We start from the raw sequence: 18,781 nt of genomic DNA on the forward strand, positions 1-18,781 counted from the left end.
AGGAAAGGGCCTATCTAAGGAGTAATTATGGTACTCAATAGCAATAAAACCATTCCTTCACTTAAGCGTATTAATAATGGACTCGACAAATAGAGCCATTACAAGCTCGCTTCATTTTTCTCAAGATGCAGCACACCGTGCAGAAATGAACTTCTAAAAAATCACAGCAATGAAAATTCTGCCTTGTTTTGCAAATCCAGATAAGCAAACAGAAGAAAAGGGGAAGTCATTCTTCCTTTGTGGTTAGCATAGCTCAAAATAAGTTTGGAAGGAAGAACAAACTATCAAGGGAACGAGAGGTAACAAAATGACGTTTTATATTGATTCACGAAGGAGAGTTTATTTCTATCTCGTTTAAAATACTTTGCTGAAATGCCTCAAATGAGGAGGCAACTAAATTGAATAATACAGAAAAATTGCTCGGGCAGATGTGCTACAAAGAGGAAGACAACAAGCCTGGGAATTTACCAACCATCAGCTTGAACCTCCAGGCTGTAAGGAGACAAAGACAACCTCTGCAGAGCGCACTGACCTGCTGTGATCCATCGCCGTTCACGATGTGAGGCATCATGGCTACCTCCCCATTCAGCAACGGTGGCAGCTCCAGCGGGATTTGGTCGGTCATCATCATTGTGACGTACATTCATGGAGAATTTTCCTCGACGGGCTTCCTGCAAGAGAAGCACCAGTTAGAGACTCTGCAAAACCCTCGTGGGCTTTCGTGGATTTCACCGTTAAGGCGGCAACCTAAGCAGGACACCTCCTCTGGTAACAGGATGCACACACGAGGCTCTGAAGAAATCAGCAGGTTTAAAATGTTAGATCAAGATCACGGCTTATGTCAAGTTTCCGCGTAAGACTTCCAAAAACAAACCAGCCAGTTTGAACAAACTTCCCACTCTTTCCCACGATTGAAAATCTGAGCCCCCATCTCCGAGCTGAAACAGGCAAGTTCCGAGATGCTTGGAGGGCGATTTGCTCAGCGTCCTGCTTGCTGCCCCAGCTCTGCAGGACACAGTGCCTGCGCAGTTAAGATGCGTTTTGTTTGAAACCCATCCGTTTCACTCGATACCCACAGTTCAAAGCCAAACAGCTTTATTTTCTCTCTATGCCCTGTAACAGTGAGAACCAACACCTGTAAAACAAGGATCAGACTTTCACTTAACCACAATGCAAAGGAGAAGGGTTTCTGCTGGAGCAGGAGGGGCAGCACAGCCCCACCGAGCACCTCGCACTCTACAGAGGGCAACAGAGCACAGTGCAAGATCCCACTTCTGGATCTGCAGGGAACCGCTTTCAGCGCTCCCTCTCTCCTAACAGCTCGCTGATGTGTTATTTAAACTTCACTAAAACCATTGCTCTGTAAAAACAAGCCTTAATCCCACGTTAATAGTTCCCCATTAACAGTATGCCCCATCGTACTGTTTTATGGGGCAATAATCCAGCTCTTCAGTGAATAAGATGGATGACCTAACCCCACAGCTTCTGTAGTCTTCGATTCAAAACCGACACAAGCCAGCCTGATGGTCTCGCAGTGGTCACACAACCTCCCTATTTTCTCACACCAGAGATTCCCAAAGTCCTCCCAGGACAGGACCACCAGGATATAAAGAGGGGAATTTCTGGCAACGAGCAACAGGCAAAACCCTGCTCCCAAGGCGAGCGTTGCGGAGCTGGCATCCCACCACCCGCACCCTCCAGCCCCTACGGCTGCCCCCTTTCCACCCACACGGTACCGGGGCTAGCAGCACGCTTGTTTCTCAGAAGACGTGCTGGCTCAGCCCTGCTTCTGCATCCGCACACCTGAAAACCACTTTAAATCTTCATTTACCCTAGCGCCAAAGTTGGCACAGCCTGCCCAGCTCCTTCCGACTTGCTTACTGGCGTGAGAGCGCCGCGTTGCTAATTGCCACTGCCCCGAGGTATAAACAGAGGCAGGCTGTTTTCATGCATCTTTACATGCAACGTCTCCTTTTGTTGGAGATGTAATTACAGGACAGACCTCTCAGAAGGCCTGGGAAGCAGCTCCCGCAGACACCCGGCCCTACTCACGTTAAGTCACCCCCGCCGCGCCTGGCACGGCTGGGACCTCACCCAGAACCGCTGCCCTGAACAATTCCTCCCACCACAGACCCAAGGACAGCCACCACGTGCTCCCAGACAGGATCAGACCTCGATCCTACTCGAATCTCGGTGGCAACCACCCCCTGCCTTTAGCAGCCCAGGGCTGGCAGCCCCAGCTCCAGCAGCCTGCCCGGCAGCCCAGGCGCTCTGCCCGGTACATTTTCCACCCCTAAGCTTTGCAGTATTTGGAGCTTCCTCCTAAACCTTTTGGTTTTCATTACCTCAAGGTCTCGGGTTTTAACGTTGAGAAAGATTTAAGCTCACAACTAAAAATTATAGGTTTGGGGTTCTTCAGGTGTTTGCTGGGGGGAGGTGAGGGAGAGGGGCAGCGTGTTGTGTGGGGTTTTGTCTGCTTGGTTTGGGGTTGTGTTGTTTGTTTACTTGCTTGTTTTTAATGATGAATACGAGAATGTGAGCTTCTGAATCGTTTCTTAAATGCTTGGGGTTAAGAAAAGCACTGCACAAGGCTAATGGTGAACACCCGTGAGAATATGAGCTCATTGCTTTCAGTGGAAATAGATTCATTTAGTCAGTACTTACTTGTACCTTTAGCTGCATTGGTTATATATATATAATTTGTGTGTATATATATATATACACACACAACTATATGGAGATATATTCATATATGAATAAGTAATGTGATTTTAAAAGAATGCAAGCTCAATAGTTCCTATTCCAAGCGTGTGGCGAACAATTCCCAGCCCCCAAGCAAATGACACATCCACCCGAAAGCCCCACGACTGTAAGCGTCACGCCACTTCTATTTTCTTAAAGAAAAAAAAGAAAAAGCCAGACTGTAGCTGGAAGCTACATATTTTCCGAGTAATATTTCCATTCCAGGCACAACAACCAATATGTTGACATCTATTTGCTATATGTCATTATTTAAAGTTTTACAGCTGCATTCCTTTTGCTTTATTAATGGTTTGTCACCACAGCCATGTCTACACTTGCCTCACTTTGGTGGGGGAGAAAAAAAGAGAAAAGGACAAACGAAGAACGGCTTCCTTCATTTGTCAGGTCTGGTACAGCTCCGCCAGCAGTAACGCCAGCGACAGTGCTGGCTACAACACACAGCTGGCCGCAGGCTTCTTCGCTTTTATTTTATTTTTATGTTTTTTGTAAGCAGTATTTCACGTAGAGGTGCTCCATGCCGAGTGAGATCAGACGGGGTTAAAATGCCTACCGTGGGGCAGACTGGCAGGCTTCATGTCAAAGCCAACAGCTTTGGGAGCCGCTTCCCATGGTTTTTTAGCTCGTTCTCTCACACACTCTGCTTAACGCAGGTTTATTCACCATGCATTCACACCCCTTCTGAAAACCAGAGTTCCCCCCGCCTCGGGAGCTGCTCAGGTAACCAAGCTTCATTCATACAAAGAAGAAGAGGTTTGAACGCAGGCACTTTTTTTTTTTTTTTTCCTGTAAATTCAGGAACATCACTGGAAGAAAACCCCAGACAAGGGCTCAAAGGGCCAGGTCGCATTTCAGGATATGAGAACTCTTCCTTAGTTAAAATATAAACTGCCAAATCCTAACCCACAACTTTTTTTTTTTTTTTTTCAGGTACTAACTCAAATTTGGGGTTTTGTCTAGAAAGCTGACTATATTTAAATTTAAAAAAGATATTTCCTGTGCGTCTACATTCCCTAGCTTTGGCTGGGACAGAGCTCAGAAACGCCAGCGCTCGGCCAGAGGCTGCATTTCCCCGTCTGCTCCCTCCAGGAACACGGGAATCACAGCGCGGCCCGCACCGCTGCTAGAGCGGGGAAGTGGAAACAACCACCCGGGTTCCAGTTTCTGTCCCCAAACCGAGCTTCCGAACCTTTGGGTTGCTGCAAGTCACCGCTGCAGACCTGATTTTTTGACTCAATGCTGCAGTCCTCCGCTGATCAGCGAGATGACTGTTTGCTAAATTAATTCAATATGTGAATTAGTAAGACATAAATTAGCTACACATGGCAACAGAGAAAAAATTAGAAAAAACAGAGCAGAACAAAGTGTAACTATCTGAACCCAATTTCCATGTAAGGCGAATTAATATGACCCACGGCGTTACGTCAGAATTAGCCTTAAATTCCGAAGCAGATTGAACCACAGGAAGATAACCAAGACCAACTTTTCCTAGAAGGTTTTGCCCGTGCAATTAATGGGGGTAGAAGTCAAGAACATTTTTCTTCTGGTGATTTTTTTTCCACCTTTTCTCTTTTACAAAGCCAACGAACCTCTTCCAGCTAAGGCAAACTAATTCAAGAAAACCTGGCAAAAGCACGAGGAATTCTAAATATCGAGCCCTGAAACTGCTTTCTGTAAAGGCCAGATTTCTTTTATGGTACAGGCCAGCACAAGCTACTGAATCAAGCATCCTCCCTTTTATCAGAATTCCCCGAAATCACAGAAGTCGTACTACAAAGAGGACAGGCACCTCTCCGATACCTACTAGAGCCACGTATCCATCTGAGTGTAGGTAGCATGCAACAAAAAGCCAGTCCTAGACACACATTTGCTCTGGTGCAGGGCTTACTTCGGGCAACTCAGGCCGATGAGAAAGGAAAACCTTCCCCTTCTCAAGGCAGGGTGTCGGCATACACGATGCACGGGTCCCTCCTCTTCCCCTTCCTGAGTGAGGAAAGTTAACCCAAAGCACTTCTTGCAACAACAACTCAGACACAGAGCGGCTTCAGAAGATAAGAGAATCTATCACCCAGCACAAAACAGTTTTCTTGAAACAAATTTTACGGTTTTGAATAATTAGTTGAGAAAACACACCCTGCTGAGGCTGGAGAGAGAAGCAGAGGCTAGTGTCAGAAACAAGTTTGGTTTCAGAACATCACGTTATGTAGGCTAATGTGAGCTCCTTTCCACCACGATACAGAGATAAATATATATTTAGTTATATGTGTGTGTCAAATATAAATCTAAACATATCACACATGCAAGTGTTCTTATACAAGCCCCTCTCCCAAGCCCTCTTCTCCCATTCTCATGGGATCGGTGACCTCCTTTTGCACAGCACTTGATGAAAAGCAACCCAACACAGCACCAACTTCCTTGGTAACTCATAGCAATGAGGACAAGGACGACGGGATGTCAAAATCCAGTCTCTGGATGCTACAACCGATCCCGTGGCCAGCAGTCCCTTAGAGGTGACTGTTTCTGCCCGCACCAGCTGTTTTTCCTGGTTTTTTCCCCCCCGCCTGCCCTGGGGCGCACAGGACTCTCCAACAGGCACGTTCAGAAGCTGGCGTTTGCATGAGCACAGAAAGCAAGCATTCCTGCTGTCTTATCTGCACCCTCATCACTCGGCCAGCCCCAGCCCTCCACCTTCGTTTGCACAGTTGGGCTGAGCACAACGCCGGTTCCTCAGCCCGATTCGCTGCATCAACCCCAAATACTTGTGTTGTCGTAGCCCAGGTAAGAGCAAGAAGGAGTTGTTTAAGACAGCTTTGCCATGATTAAAAAACGTGTGGTGTCGTGGCCTGGTGTGAGAGGGAATCCCACCTAGCCCCACTGCGATGTCAGACAGGCTCCGGAAACTGGGGAGGCTCAAATAGTTCTGGAGGTGAGCCCATGCAAGGAAAGAAAGTGAAATGTCGAAAATAAGAAAATCCTTTGGCATTCGCAGCAGCCATTACCTGCAGCACAGATTATCCCTCCGTAAAAAGGAAGCATTCACGGAACCATTTGCTATTTTCCAGAAGCCTGTTTGTGGAACTGAAGATCCCTGTCAAAGGCTGGCGTGGCAAATCACAGCGCTGCTGGCCCTGGTACAGCTGAAGGAAGTGGGGCTCCTTCCAGAGAGGCTTCGAACCACCTCCCCCGGAGAAAAACAGCTAAGGAAAAAATTGCATGTATGTTCCCGTATGTCCAAACAGAGTACGTATACACACACCCACAAACTTGTTTATTTAGGGACATACTCAGACACTCAGCATTTGAAATGAGTGGGTGACCCCCTCGGAAGGCTCCCAATGGGAAGCGCTTCGTGTGCGTGCCATTATTAGCGCTGGGGCTTGCATGCGAGGGATGAAAGGGCTTACACACAGCCCCGGTCTCCTATTGTTGTATTTCATGCAGCACATGTTGAAATTTCAGATTAATTAAAGCACACATAACACCATTATATTCGCACTGAAAAGCGGTGGAAGGGCTGCGGTAAATATAGCTGCTTTCAAGAGGCTCTTGCCATGGCTTGCCACTCGAATTCAGAAAGGAGTGGTAATAATTGTTCATGTAGAAAAGCCTCTTGAGACATGAGCAGTACCTGGAGGTATGCACACAGATGGTTGGTCAAGGCACTAACAGTCTGGAATTTGTCTTGTCTGATGTGTGTTCATTAGTTTAGTTAACTCACATCCGTCTGAGGAACCATTTAAACGTAAAAGCATTCTTTCTGCGTTTAATTGCAAACACGGTAGATTAATCTGAAAGCAGCCAGACGGGCTTATTCGTAACAGTTTGGAGGACATACATGCGAATTGAAGAATGTATTACAGCAGAGAAAACATTAGAGAGAACGCCTGCCTCCAGAGCTGGGTGGCACAGAGCGACGGCCGCCTGCCCACTGCGCCCCTTGGCTCCCAGCGCGGCTACCACCAGCTGCATCCTACCTCCAGCAGGCTGGGAAGCATAAACATCCTCCCAAAACTTAACCACTGGAATTAACCAGCGGGTTTTCCCCTCTGGTTTGTTTTTATTTTAAACAGCAATACGATTTCATGTTCAATTCCACCTTTAAAGACAGGATTATCAGAAGTATTGGACTTTATAGGAGATCGAGGGACGTTAATGGAGTTTTTCCTCAAACTAGGGTGAGATTAATAATGCTATGTAATGCCATGATGAAACTTTCGGAGGTTTGCAGTTATTTGGGCCTATAATTTGACCTCACATTTTTCAAGACTCCGCTATTTTAGGAAGATCCATTTTGCAATCCAACCAGCAGCGCACATGTTGGGTACATTTGTAATTTCGGAACAGGCAAACTCTAAAAATGGATCAGATCCTCCCTCAGCTGGGGGATGAACTGGAATAATGAAATACGGCCTTAAACATTAGGCATTTGCCTGCCTGTACCTAGGCAGGTCCTTTCAAAGTGACAGACGGGCATTTCACACCAAGATGGCTTTTACCCACCTGGCCAAAAGCACAACTGGGTGCACGATGGCATCTGTGCCACTCTGTAAGTTACGTGCTTGTTCTGCTTTGTCATACCAAATACCAGGCCGAAACAAGGGGCCAGCCAGCCTATAATAAAATCACACCAAGAACAGAGGGCCCAGAGACCAGGCCAGCCATCTACGAGCATCAGGACTTCAAAGGCACACCGGGGCGAGCGCTGGGACTGAGCTGAGGTCAGGCAGCATCACGCGGGAGCATCTCATTGCGTCGGGCAAGCACAACTCATCAACTTGTAATAGCTCTGATGAAATAGCAGAATAAAGCGAGCAAGGGAGCTGATGCACAAAGGAGCCTTTTACTGAGGACAACCAGCTTTCCCCTGGTTTTCCAGCAGGGAATCTCACGAAAACTTCTCGAAGGACCCGGCCCACGCTCCTGCGCTGCCTGCACGGGGCTGGAGTCCAACGCGCCCCGAAGGCGCTCGTAGCCAGATAATGGCACTGAATTTGAGTGAATAAAGCACAACAAAACTGAAATAGATACCCAGTGATTTTATTAAGCTTATATTAGCTACACCCGAGCAGAAACCTCAAGCACAAAAGCTACTCCAGTGACTTCCCAGCAGTCTCACTTCTGCACATAGTATTATAGCAGCAACCCAGCCTGCTGCTCAAAAGCAGTTCTGAAGCACACAGACACGAGGGCTGCAGCCTGTGCTGCTGACATAGCAGCAACCTACAAATACCTACAAATAAGAAAACTTACATACAACTCTTTCTCACCGTTTGCAATTTTCCTGTGCCTTTTCCCCACCGTAAAAGTCAACAGCCCGTTGCTTCTGCTGCAATTTCTATTGCCTCCTTTCTTCAAAGGCTGCACACATTTCTTTCCTCATCTTCCTCCTATCACAGCAGCTACATGGGACTCACAAATACACAAAAAATTGGTGGCTACCCCCTGGCCTGGACCGAGTGATCCAGTTGCTAGAACAGAGCGTTTCAGACACCCCGCTCTCACAGTGCCTCATCCCGCCTCCTTACGGCAGCAGTTGGTTAACTGAGGTTTGCTTCTTGCGCAACAGTGGCCAATTTCTTCCCCCACAAATTATTTTTGCATTTCAAATTTGATTTCTTTACATTTAAACACATCTCATTACAAAATTCGCTCTGCCACAATTTGCTTTGAATAGCAACTACTTCAAACATCATATATATATATATATATTTTTTTTTTTTTAAAGGGAAGTTGATTTATGCAATTCCACGAGCAGGAGCCCTACCACGAGCAGGAGCCCTCCCAGCGCCGCAGACTCGTTTGTTCCTGCTCGTCCACCTTCACAGCCCCCCGAGCACCCAGCTCTGCGTGCCGCCCAGCCAGCGGCTGTAGGATGCGCTACCAACGGCCCTCGGCATCCCGGGGCTGCCCTAGAAGACCACAAACCACATCCAACAGGTCGGGCACGGCGCAGCACCTCTCTGTTTCACTGACGCCTTCCTCCCAGCAGGCAGGGAGGACAGGGAGCTGGTCCCCAGTGGCAATGCCGTGTCTTTCCCAATGAACACGTTACATGTTCACAAATTCAAACAGCCGAGCTCCAGTTCGTCCTCCCCAACCCTCCCACACCTGCTGATAATCCCTTTCAGGCTCCCTGCACTCTATGGGAACTCATTTTTCCCCACCAAAAGCGATTCATAAATTAAACTCACAATTCCATAAAACCCGTTCATCCCCTTTTAGCGGTGTTTCAAGTAAACACCAAGTTACTCCAACTATTCACTTGAGGAAGAACAAATCCCTCAAACCCAGGCCAACACCTGCCTACAGTTTGGGCCTCTATCCTACAAACGTCGCACTCGGGTATATCTTCATGCACTCTTAAAAGTATTAGGAGTGGTATGCCGAAGTCCTTAACTCCCTGGGATCCGGGCTCTGATCCTGTGCACATGCCCAGGAACACACACAAAAACCCTACACCAAGTTCTTAAGCAAAGGTGCGAGACAGATAAGGTCCCTGCTTCATCTGTTTGCTTTCCTTCTACATTTAATAGCCAAAATATTAATCACGGTTACGGGGCGATAAGCACGAGCAGGTTGGTGATAAACACCCTCCCCTTCAACTTTGCTCTCCCAAAGTAAAGCCCGAGGAATAATATCACAAAGACCTCGGTTATCTCTTCTAGAATTCCTGTTCAGGGGAGAATCTACCGAAATCAATGCTGTGTTGTATTCTTTTTTAAACCACTAATTAAACCTTGAAGAAAAAAAAAAAGAAGAACATCTATCACATCAATCTGCAGCACTTGAAAAGCAAGCATACCAAATTCCATTTCCAGCAAGGTTTCAGCACACCTTTATGCACTGCGAACGTTTTTGTTGTAGCCGTTCGCCGCTAACCTGACTCCGGGCTGACAAAGTAGCTCATTGTGTTATTGTGGGAAACCAGCGGGAGCAGCTCTCCCATTCAGCCCGCCCATTCAACGGCGGGCATTCACTCGGAGCGGGCGCTGCAAGGGAGCGCCCCTGGACGGCTGCCGGAGAAGTTTCTAAGGCATTGGGAAAGCTGAACCCATTATGAGCACCGTGCTCGCAGGGTCTAAATGGCCAGACTGCACAAGTAACAGAAAAGAAAAAAAAAAAAAAAAAAAACCACCACCCAGACCCCACTTCCCTAAAATTTTCAATATCAGGGAAAAAAAAGAGTTAATTTTTAGCTTTGTTTCACCATCCTTCAGTTTCACAGAATAGGATGTAAAGTGGGCAAGAATGTTTTATTTTCCTGAACTGTTTCACAGAAATAAAGATAACAAGCTATCTAAGAATGATAAATGGAAACACTGAATTTTTAAACGCTAAGGCGTTTTGTTTGTTTGTTTGTGGTTGTTTTAAGGTGGAAGACGCAGGGTGTCTGCTTATCTCCAGTCAGTACTACTTGACTGCAGCATCAGACTTCAGTGAAATCACTGCTCATTTATACTCGGCAGAGAAATAATCTGTCACACAGAATTGATCCACATCTAACGAACACTAGAAGACAAAGCACAACCGGCGGCCAAAGAAGCTTTTAATCAAGAGAGTTTGGGACCCCGAGGCAGCACGCAGCAGGAACCGGAGTTTGCAACATCAAATGCCAAGAGCCAGCAGAAGCCAGATAACGCAGGATCTCCGTTCCCCAAGTACGCCAACCAGGGCAGCTGTAAGGCTCCAGTTACCTGGGACGTGCTTTCAGCGGGCAAACCCTGGGGTTTTGTTACCTGCCTCACCCGGGCCCCGGAGCTTGCAGCGCAGCCGGGAGGAGCGAAGCCGTGCCAGCACAGCCGGAGGCAGCACCGCGGCCGCTTCGTCCGGGCAATGGAAGTCGCTCTCGACGGGAATAAATCAGCACAGCTCCTTGATAACAGGAGCACGGCGCAGCGCCGGACAGCTTTCGTTACGAAACTGGAAGTGACCATCACTTGCAGCCCGCGCCAAGCCCCGCAGCGCTGGTTGAAAGGCGGCCGCGTGGCCGGGCGCCAGGGAGCTGCTGCTGCCACTGTCCCCGTACGGAGGAGGTGCTCCTTAGCGTGCCACAAACTAGTCCCTTAATTACAATTTCCTAATATCTCAACCTCTGACTCCGATACCAGAGCTTCCACTGGGAGCAGAACATGAGGAGGCGACAGCAGTCCTGAAAGATTATTCGCATACGCTAGAATAATTATTTTTCACATCCTAAAAGTTTTCGGAAGGTTGATGAGAACTCCCCTAAGCCCTGAACAACAAGAGCACACCTCCAGCTTGCAGCATGCGCGGTCAGGCTCCTTCAGAAATAACCCCTGAAAGGGTCAATCTGAGAGCAGCCTGTTCAGTTTCTGGTCCTTTGCTGTTTTAATTGCCAAACAGCATCCCAAACGCCTTACCTGCAGTTGCGACCTCACTGCTTTCAGCTCCGGAACAGGGGAAAACATTGCCACGGCTTGTTGTTACCGCGAGCTTAGGCTGAAAGGTAGGAAAATATTCAGGGAAGGAAGGGGAGGAAATGAAACAGAAAAAAAAGTTTGTTATGGTCTTCCAGCAGGTCCGCAGATGGATAGCCAGAGACCTTGCTGCTATCTAAAACACAGAGGACATAACCAGGCAATAATAAGAAACAGAAACTGAGCTAGGTGAAGGAAGGTGAATTTCTGCACAGTGACACTGTAATACTTTTTTAATACAAACTTCTTATTTAATGACAAGGGGGACAGTTGTGCTTTTTTGTGCTTCCCTACTGGTACATCCACATTCAGCTCCAACAAAGTCAATCCAACCCTTGAAAGCAAAGTCAGCTTTCTGCATCCCTTAAATTACACAATCCTATTCAAGTGAAAAAATTAAACGGCCGAGAAGCAGAAAGCAAAGCAACTTCTCAGCTCCGTGCAGCACACAACTCATTTCATTTTCGTTCACTGCACTCAGGGGAGTTCATTTGCAGAGCTGCACACCAAGTTTCAGAGGTGCAAGAGCCCGCTGTCAACATTCAAATAAACTTCAAAACTCCACCCAAATGAAGAAGCTGTGCTCTGGAGAGGGAACCCACGCAAAGGCTGGCATGACAGCAGGTACTTTGGTCTCCTTACCGAACACCGGTGGATTTTAATACATCCACGCAGCAGCGGTCATCCCCTTCCCTTCCCGCCCCTGTTAGCTGTGCCACTGGAATTCTGCACCCTACCCCTGGTCCTGAACATTTCTCCCCTCCCCTGCTTTTCAGAAGGGAAGCGTTAGCCATCTCCTAGGCTGGCATGAGCAGCATGCGTGCTGCTTTTAAGCGAGGCAGATCCACTGCACCTAGGAGAAGACTAGCTACAAGGACATAAAAACGAAGTCACGGGCAACCAGATTTTACCCTTGGGTCCTTCTAAACAAAGTCATTTTGACTTTTATGATATCTCATATTTACCCATCCGGTGACAGGTCTCACAAAAACCTTCTACAGCACTTCAGCTTTCTGGAAAGAAGAATTAAAACAAACAAAAATGTTCTCCCAAAAATAGTACATTTGTAATGCTAGCTAGAATTTTGAAGTGGAAGTACTTGGGAAAGGCAGAGGGAAAAAACTAGCTTTGCATCTTAAAAAAAAAACAAACTGTAGATAAACCTAAATCTCAAGAAATGGGCCTTCAACTTAGAACATGGGGTTGGGGAGAATGACCTCAGCTTAAAAAACAAGCAGTTTAGGAGGGTTGGGGTCAAGGTACAAACACCACAGGAGCTCACCCCCACAGCTCTGACAAACAGGATGCCGGTGGCTACGTAAGCAAGGGAGCACGGTGCAGGGAAACCCTCCGCTACCCAACAGCTGTTCGGCAGCTCAGCCCCCTCCTGACGCTCATTAAGGAAATTCCCTCATCCCTAATGAATTTTGACTGATTTTTTCCACTGTCCCAGATGGAACTTTGACCATAGGATTTTTCCTCTAACCCCGTCCCGTGTTCCTAGGCACTGCTGAATCGAGTCCTCGCTTCTCTATCCCAGGCTGCTGGGCACGCTTCCCCACCACCCCCAGGTACCTTACTTCATCACGTTTGCTGTACATAAGTGGCTGCCACAGCAAGAAATAATTATTGCTTATTACAGTTGTAAGCACTCAACAGTTGGCTCCAAAAAAAATCCAGCACCATTGCAAGTCACTTCCCTCCCAGTGGCCTCCCTGCTCAGGGAAGAGCAGAACAAGATTTATTACCATTTAAATGAGAAGCTCGACCTGCTCCAGCTTTTGTCTTTAAATTGGAATTCCTGTAGCTGAAGAGAAGATGAATGCTCTGATTTTCCTCCTGCTCATCCTTACACATTACGGCACAAATCTCAGAAGGGTACTTGATCAAAAATAATGAATGACGCTCATTCTCATCTGAGCCGAGCAGACTACAATGCAGTTATTATTAAGGATGCTTTGAGAGGCATCGGTCAAGAAGATTATTTTTGAACACTTCTTGAATTGATTAAATTAAGAGAAGTCATTTTGCCACAAGCAATTTCCTTTTTCTGACAAACGCTAGCGGGTTGAACCTGTCAGATACCGAGAAAATACTTCCACCAATAACAAACAAAGCAAGCCTTGGTACAGCCACCAACTGCATTCTGCTCAGGGCACGAACGCTGAACCATCACTGGGTTGTAAGAGGATTAGGAATTCCTGAAGATTAACAGAAAACTGAGCAAAGTGCAGAAACCTGGTGGTGTCCAGCAGCAGAGCTGCTTGGCGGGGCGAAGAGCAGAGCATGTAGACAAGCCAGCAGCCTGGGAACCGGCGGCAGAAGTCGCCCTGCCCTCTCTGAAGAGCCACCATGGGAAAAAGATGAGTCAGTGGCAGCGCCGTGCAACGCGATGTCCCAGCCGTCAGATCAGATCTGCGGCTGACACCGCAGCGGGGACCTGCCTCCGTCATCGCTTATTTACCCACTCGGAAACAGATAACGCAGCAATACAGCGAGAGAGCTCCCATCAGACAAACGGGCAAAGGCTTTATTTCAGGTTATGTTTAATTTGGTTCAAGGTGCGGTCAAACATCAGGTAGAGGCCACGTACAAGCATATACCTACATATGTATCAGCAGTCAGAAGCCAAAGATGCAGAGCAGGTCCTTGGAAATCACTGCTAGACCCCCAGCTGGGCACTCAGAGGAACACCAGTGTCCCCTCACCTCCCCAGAAAGGTGGATCTATTCGGTACAGCGGTGTCAGGCCACCGTTGACCAACCCAACACACCTTTTAAAGACTTCTACAGCTTCTTCTGGCATCTTCAGCACCCGCTGTCTAGAAACGGGGAGAGTAAGGCCCCGAGCGTGGTCACAGAGGTGTGAGATTTGCACCTAAGCCATGACGCACACGTGCATACACAGACACACGCACATACATGTGCTACGTACAGAAGCATAATCTCATTATTCTATCTCAAGAGCCTCCGAAGGCTTAAACCACGCTCAGAAATACGGGAGTTCAAAAGAATTACTCAAGAAATCGTGGTGGAGATATTTTTGCTAGAAAGCCCGGTGATAAGAGAGAAAAAAGGCTCGAATCCTCCCTCTCATTTTCCTGGATTTAACCTGCTACAGAAACCTGTAGCCCCAGAGAGCGTCTTTCAGCGCCGAGGCAAAGCCAGCCCGCGCCCCAGAGCCTCACCAGCGCTCACTTCAAAAGAGCGAGCGGCCGGGGAATTCGGCTCTTGCCACTGGCACATACCGAGGATTCCACATCATTTCTGTGCTACTACTGAAATGTTCTCATCAGCGCGGATTTCTGTTTTAACACGTTACAGCCAAAAAAATGCAGTCTCAGCACGGTGAGCTCGGGGTTGGCTTTGGAAGCCTTTTCTTGGGTGCTGAGGGTGGACAGAAATGGGGTGAGTTCTAACGCACGCCACAATCCTTCTGCTTCCAAAGACAAAGTCCAGCTGTAAGCTCAAGGACTCCATATACTTACTTTTTTGTTCTCTTTTTAGTAGTATATGGATGATAACAACAGGGGTACTTTGTTAATGCCCCTTCATTACTCAAGCTTCTGTAAATTCTGCCAAGCTGCTAACTGCACGTTTAATGCATTAATTGCTAAACTGACATATGTCTACAGGCAAGAGAATCCTTTATGGAAGGGCTTGTTGCTCAAGACACAAAAGCAACAAAGGGAAAAATGATGGTAAACACTAAGTCCTCATTGTATTTAGTAGCCGTAGGCCTCTGTTAGCAAAGGCTATCCCAGCACACGCAGCCACATTTAAATGGATCCTGTCCTCAGTTTCCAGCAGGAAGGGTACACAAGCAGCCTGACGGAGGCAGAGTTGTGGCAGGATGCTACGGGCACCTCTCTGCTGCTCCCCCGGCTGCTGACCCCCCGGTGCTACAAGCGAGCAGACACGGAAGGCGGCAGCAGCAATGCTAGCTACAATTTAGTTTCACCAAAGGATTAACCAGATCACAAATTGCTAATTAAACCCTGCTTTATGATTGAGGCTTTAATTCTTTAGGGACACAAAGGCAAAGCGTGCCGAAGACCGAGGTGGAAGTTAGCCTGGAAAGCCCTGCACCAGCTACGCCTGTCCTGAGGCTCTGGCTCCCTTCAAAGTCAGCCCCTTTTCGGTAACAATGTTCTAAAGTCTTTTTTTTCCCCACTTTTTTTCCATTTTAAGCTAATGGTTCATTGTTGTACCTTGCTGACAGCAATAAATACAAAACCCTGCCTATTCCATATGCAACAAGGCGTGCTAGCACACAGCTACATAAAAGGCCAAAGTTTTCAGTTCTCCAAAGTCCTCCTAGTTCTTCAACTAGTTAATGTGATAGAACTAGAAACTTCCCGTCTTCTGCTGAAATGTGCAAGTTTCCCTCCCCCCTTCCATTTTGTGGATTTTCTGCCAATAATACAGTTGAAAAATAAATTCCTGTGGACAGGAAATATCCTGAGTGAAGGATATCCAGCCTTACGATACTTAAAATATTATGCATTCTTCCTTATCTGTCTTCGTGAAGGCCGGCTTTCAGCGCGCGCTGCGTTCAGGCAGATGGAAAGGGCTCCTCGGCACGTTGTCCTGCCTCTACCCGCCATGCCAGGGGGAACAGCTCCTTCAGGGTTCCCCCTCCACCGCTCTCGATGCCACTCGTTGTGTTACAGCCCGAAGAGAGAAGAAGCAACGCTGCTCCCCGAGCAACACCCGCCAGCACGAGTACATCCTCCCCAGCCTCTCCTGATAAGGTGCTTTAAGATGAGGATTGTAGAGCGTAATTTAACGGCCTAATCTTATGGAGGTGGCTTGGCCTTTCAAGAGATCCCTTCACTCAATTTCCTCAACAAGGGCACTCGACAAAAGCAAACATCCTGGCCCTCTGAGGAGCCGCATTCCAGCTGCGGCAGGCTCCCGGCAGGCAGGGCTGGGGCCGGCACCTCCACTGCCCACTCCTCGGCACCCCGGCCAGCCCCCGGGATGGACCAAGAGGCACAGGAACAGACCTCAGGCTGTAAAATCAAGTTGTCTGATGAGACTTTAACTCCCTGCACGGTGTTCTTGCTGTGGTCCCTGGTGCCTTACCCACACTGCTAAGCCTGGCTCCTGGGTGGCCAGCCAGTACTGAAAAAAAGCGTGTTCTTCTTCGGGCTGTTGCGGTAACAGCGACTGCACAGAAACGTTCAGCTTTTATTAAAGTCGCCGATTACATCGCAGAGATATCGGGCGATAGCAGTGTTTTAACTTACTGTGCAACTTTGCCTTGCTTGACCAGTTTCGGGCCGCAGCGAAACAATGCCCCGATCGATGATTCACATCGCACATTTTCTCAGCCGTCAGTAGTTTCTGTTTCTTAACCAACAGCGGAGCAATCTGAAAATCACTCATATTAAAATCAGGATTAACGCCCTTTAAGGGCCCTACGGAGCTCGTTGCCTCCTAACGTGGTGAGGAGGGCCGAAGTTCACAGCTGGACGCGGAGACAGAGCTGGCACCTCTGGAACAGGGTCACCGCTCAGCACCCCTGCCCCGGCACTTCGAGGTAAGGAAGGAAGGATTCCGGCAGCACAGAACTGCAGTCGTGATACTTGGATCTTTATAAATAAATGTTTCTCAAATGGGTTTAAAGTGCCTTTTATTATTCTAATAAACAGACATCCAGATCCAGCCTCTAATACGCAGCACTTCCACTCCACGCCCTTGCTGTTCTCTCTTTGGGGGCCTGCTGTCAGCCATCCCCCTTTCCACAGGTAAGCGTGTTAGAGGGGATTTCATCAAGACAGCCCAAATGTGAACGCACAGATATACAGGCTTAAACAGCTACACCGGACCAAAGGGAGAAGCTTTGTCAGAGAAGCCTCCTGCACCCCTCTTGTGACAGAGCACACCCACAGACGTTCGCTCGACCATGGCCCACGTGAGATTAATGCAGCTGATCTTTACCAGTTTTTAATTACCCCTTGGTCAGGGCTCAGACACCTGTGAGCCAAAGCAAGCTCTGGATATGCGAGCGTCAAAATCCGGCTTTAAGATACACTACAAGGAGACTGGTGAGATGTAGGATTCCTGCTCTTCCCTCTGCACAGGCGAATCCTCCTGTCAAGGCTTAGGAAGTTCACACTTCTGCTCACAAAAACGAATGGAAAAAAAAGCAATGCTGACATTAACACAAATTTCAGGGCTGCAGCTACTGCCCTTCGGTGACCAAGGGGGGCTGCTCCTCAGAACCGTTCACAGCAAGAGGGACTGTGATGGGGCAACATTGAGAAGGAAAAAAAATAAGAAATCACTAAGTTTTATATTTACACAAAAAAAGCTTCATTCCGTTACAAAGTTTTAAAGGGAATTCTTACCTGCTGCCTCTAAAGCGACCCCAAAAAAGCGTAATAGGCTACACTTGCTGGCCAAGAAAATATTTGTTGTTGGCACTTTTATTCAAGATCAGTCTGAAATATACTTCAAAAAAATAAAAGAGAAAGATCTTCCCAAGCCCTGAGGTTTCTAGCAATAAGATCAGCTATCTCAGGAGGCTTGAAGAGATCCTCTTACCACCTGAGATAGTCAGCTTTTGTCCTGACACATAAAAACCTCATCTATCTTTGACTATTTTGTACAAAATTAGAATATCACATCGAGACATCTTGTCATCTGTGTATTTCTTCACGCAACAGACTGCAGGATGCTGACATTCAAAGCTTCCGCCCTGGTGGCTGCCTGTGCTTTGCTCTCAAACCAACACCCGTGGCAGAACTGCCCCAGCTCCACGGGGCTAAGAGTGGGTTTCCTCTGGAAGGCAGCTCCTGCCAAGCACCAGGGCCTCTAGCTGTTAAGCTCTTTGTTGTTCTTTTACACCTAAATTCACTTCCTCAGACCTGATTCACTATCACAACTCAAGTGTTAAGTTTTTTGGTTTTGTCTTAAAACAGTGGAATTTCTCTTGAAAGGCAGCTCTCCAGAAAGAGGCACGCATCTTGTCCCGACACCGGAGGCTTGGATGCACTCAGACTTCAGTCTGCAGAGCAATAAAAGTAAAATTTCAGTGGTTTTTAATTCTCGTTTCTGTTGGCTTCGCTTTGTTACCAGGCAGAAGTTAGATCCTGCTCAGTGCCTCACATCAATAACTGATGTTCAAACCAGAATCCAAACAAATTACGCCTCGATCTGTGCACAAAGCAGAGCGTTTTGTAACAGTCTCATTTATTCCAGCATACTCGACGCCTGGGGGAAGCTCACTTCTAGCAACGTCGTACTCACAATTTCCCAGCTGTAGCTTTATTTCTCTGACGCCCAATGCCCCGCGAGCACAACGTGCTGGAATTCGTGGCAGAACCCATCGAAACCCCCCACTCTCGATGAAGTGTAAGGGTTTCAGGCATAACCCACACCCCTGGGTCCCGACCCCTCTGAGAGCGCTCCAGCACCTCACCACCGACACCCCGAGGTCCTCGAAGCAGCGAGCCTGAATATTTAAGAGCTGAAAGCCATCCACCCCATGGGTGGGGGCTTATTTTAGCCATCGCCAGCAAGCTGCGACTAGACTGCAGGGCGAGGAAGAGGAGGAGGGCTGGCAGGGCGCAGCGC

At 47.8% G+C, this 18,781-nt stretch overlaps 1 protein-coding gene across 1 annotated transcript in view; it reads right to left on the reverse strand.

Moving 5' to 3' along the window:
• Window positions 1–18,781, reverse strand: part of FNDC3B (fibronectin type III domain containing 3B) — a 183,740-nt gene that overhangs the window by 147,318 nt on the left and 17,641 nt on the right. Inside the window, exon 2 of the mRNA XM_083848894.1 lies at window positions 533–671. Within this exon, the coding sequence (XP_083705020.1) occupies window positions 533–643 (111 nt within the window). The 5' untranslated portion in view covers window positions 644–671. The remainder of the gene's footprint in view (window positions 1–532; window positions 672–18,781) is intronic.

The sequence above is a fragment of the Anser anser genome (assembly GCF_964211835.1).
Source record: "Anser anser genome assembly, chromosome: 9".
NCBI classification, from domain to species: Eukaryota; Metazoa; Chordata; class Aves; order Anseriformes; family Anatidae; genus Anser; species Anser anser.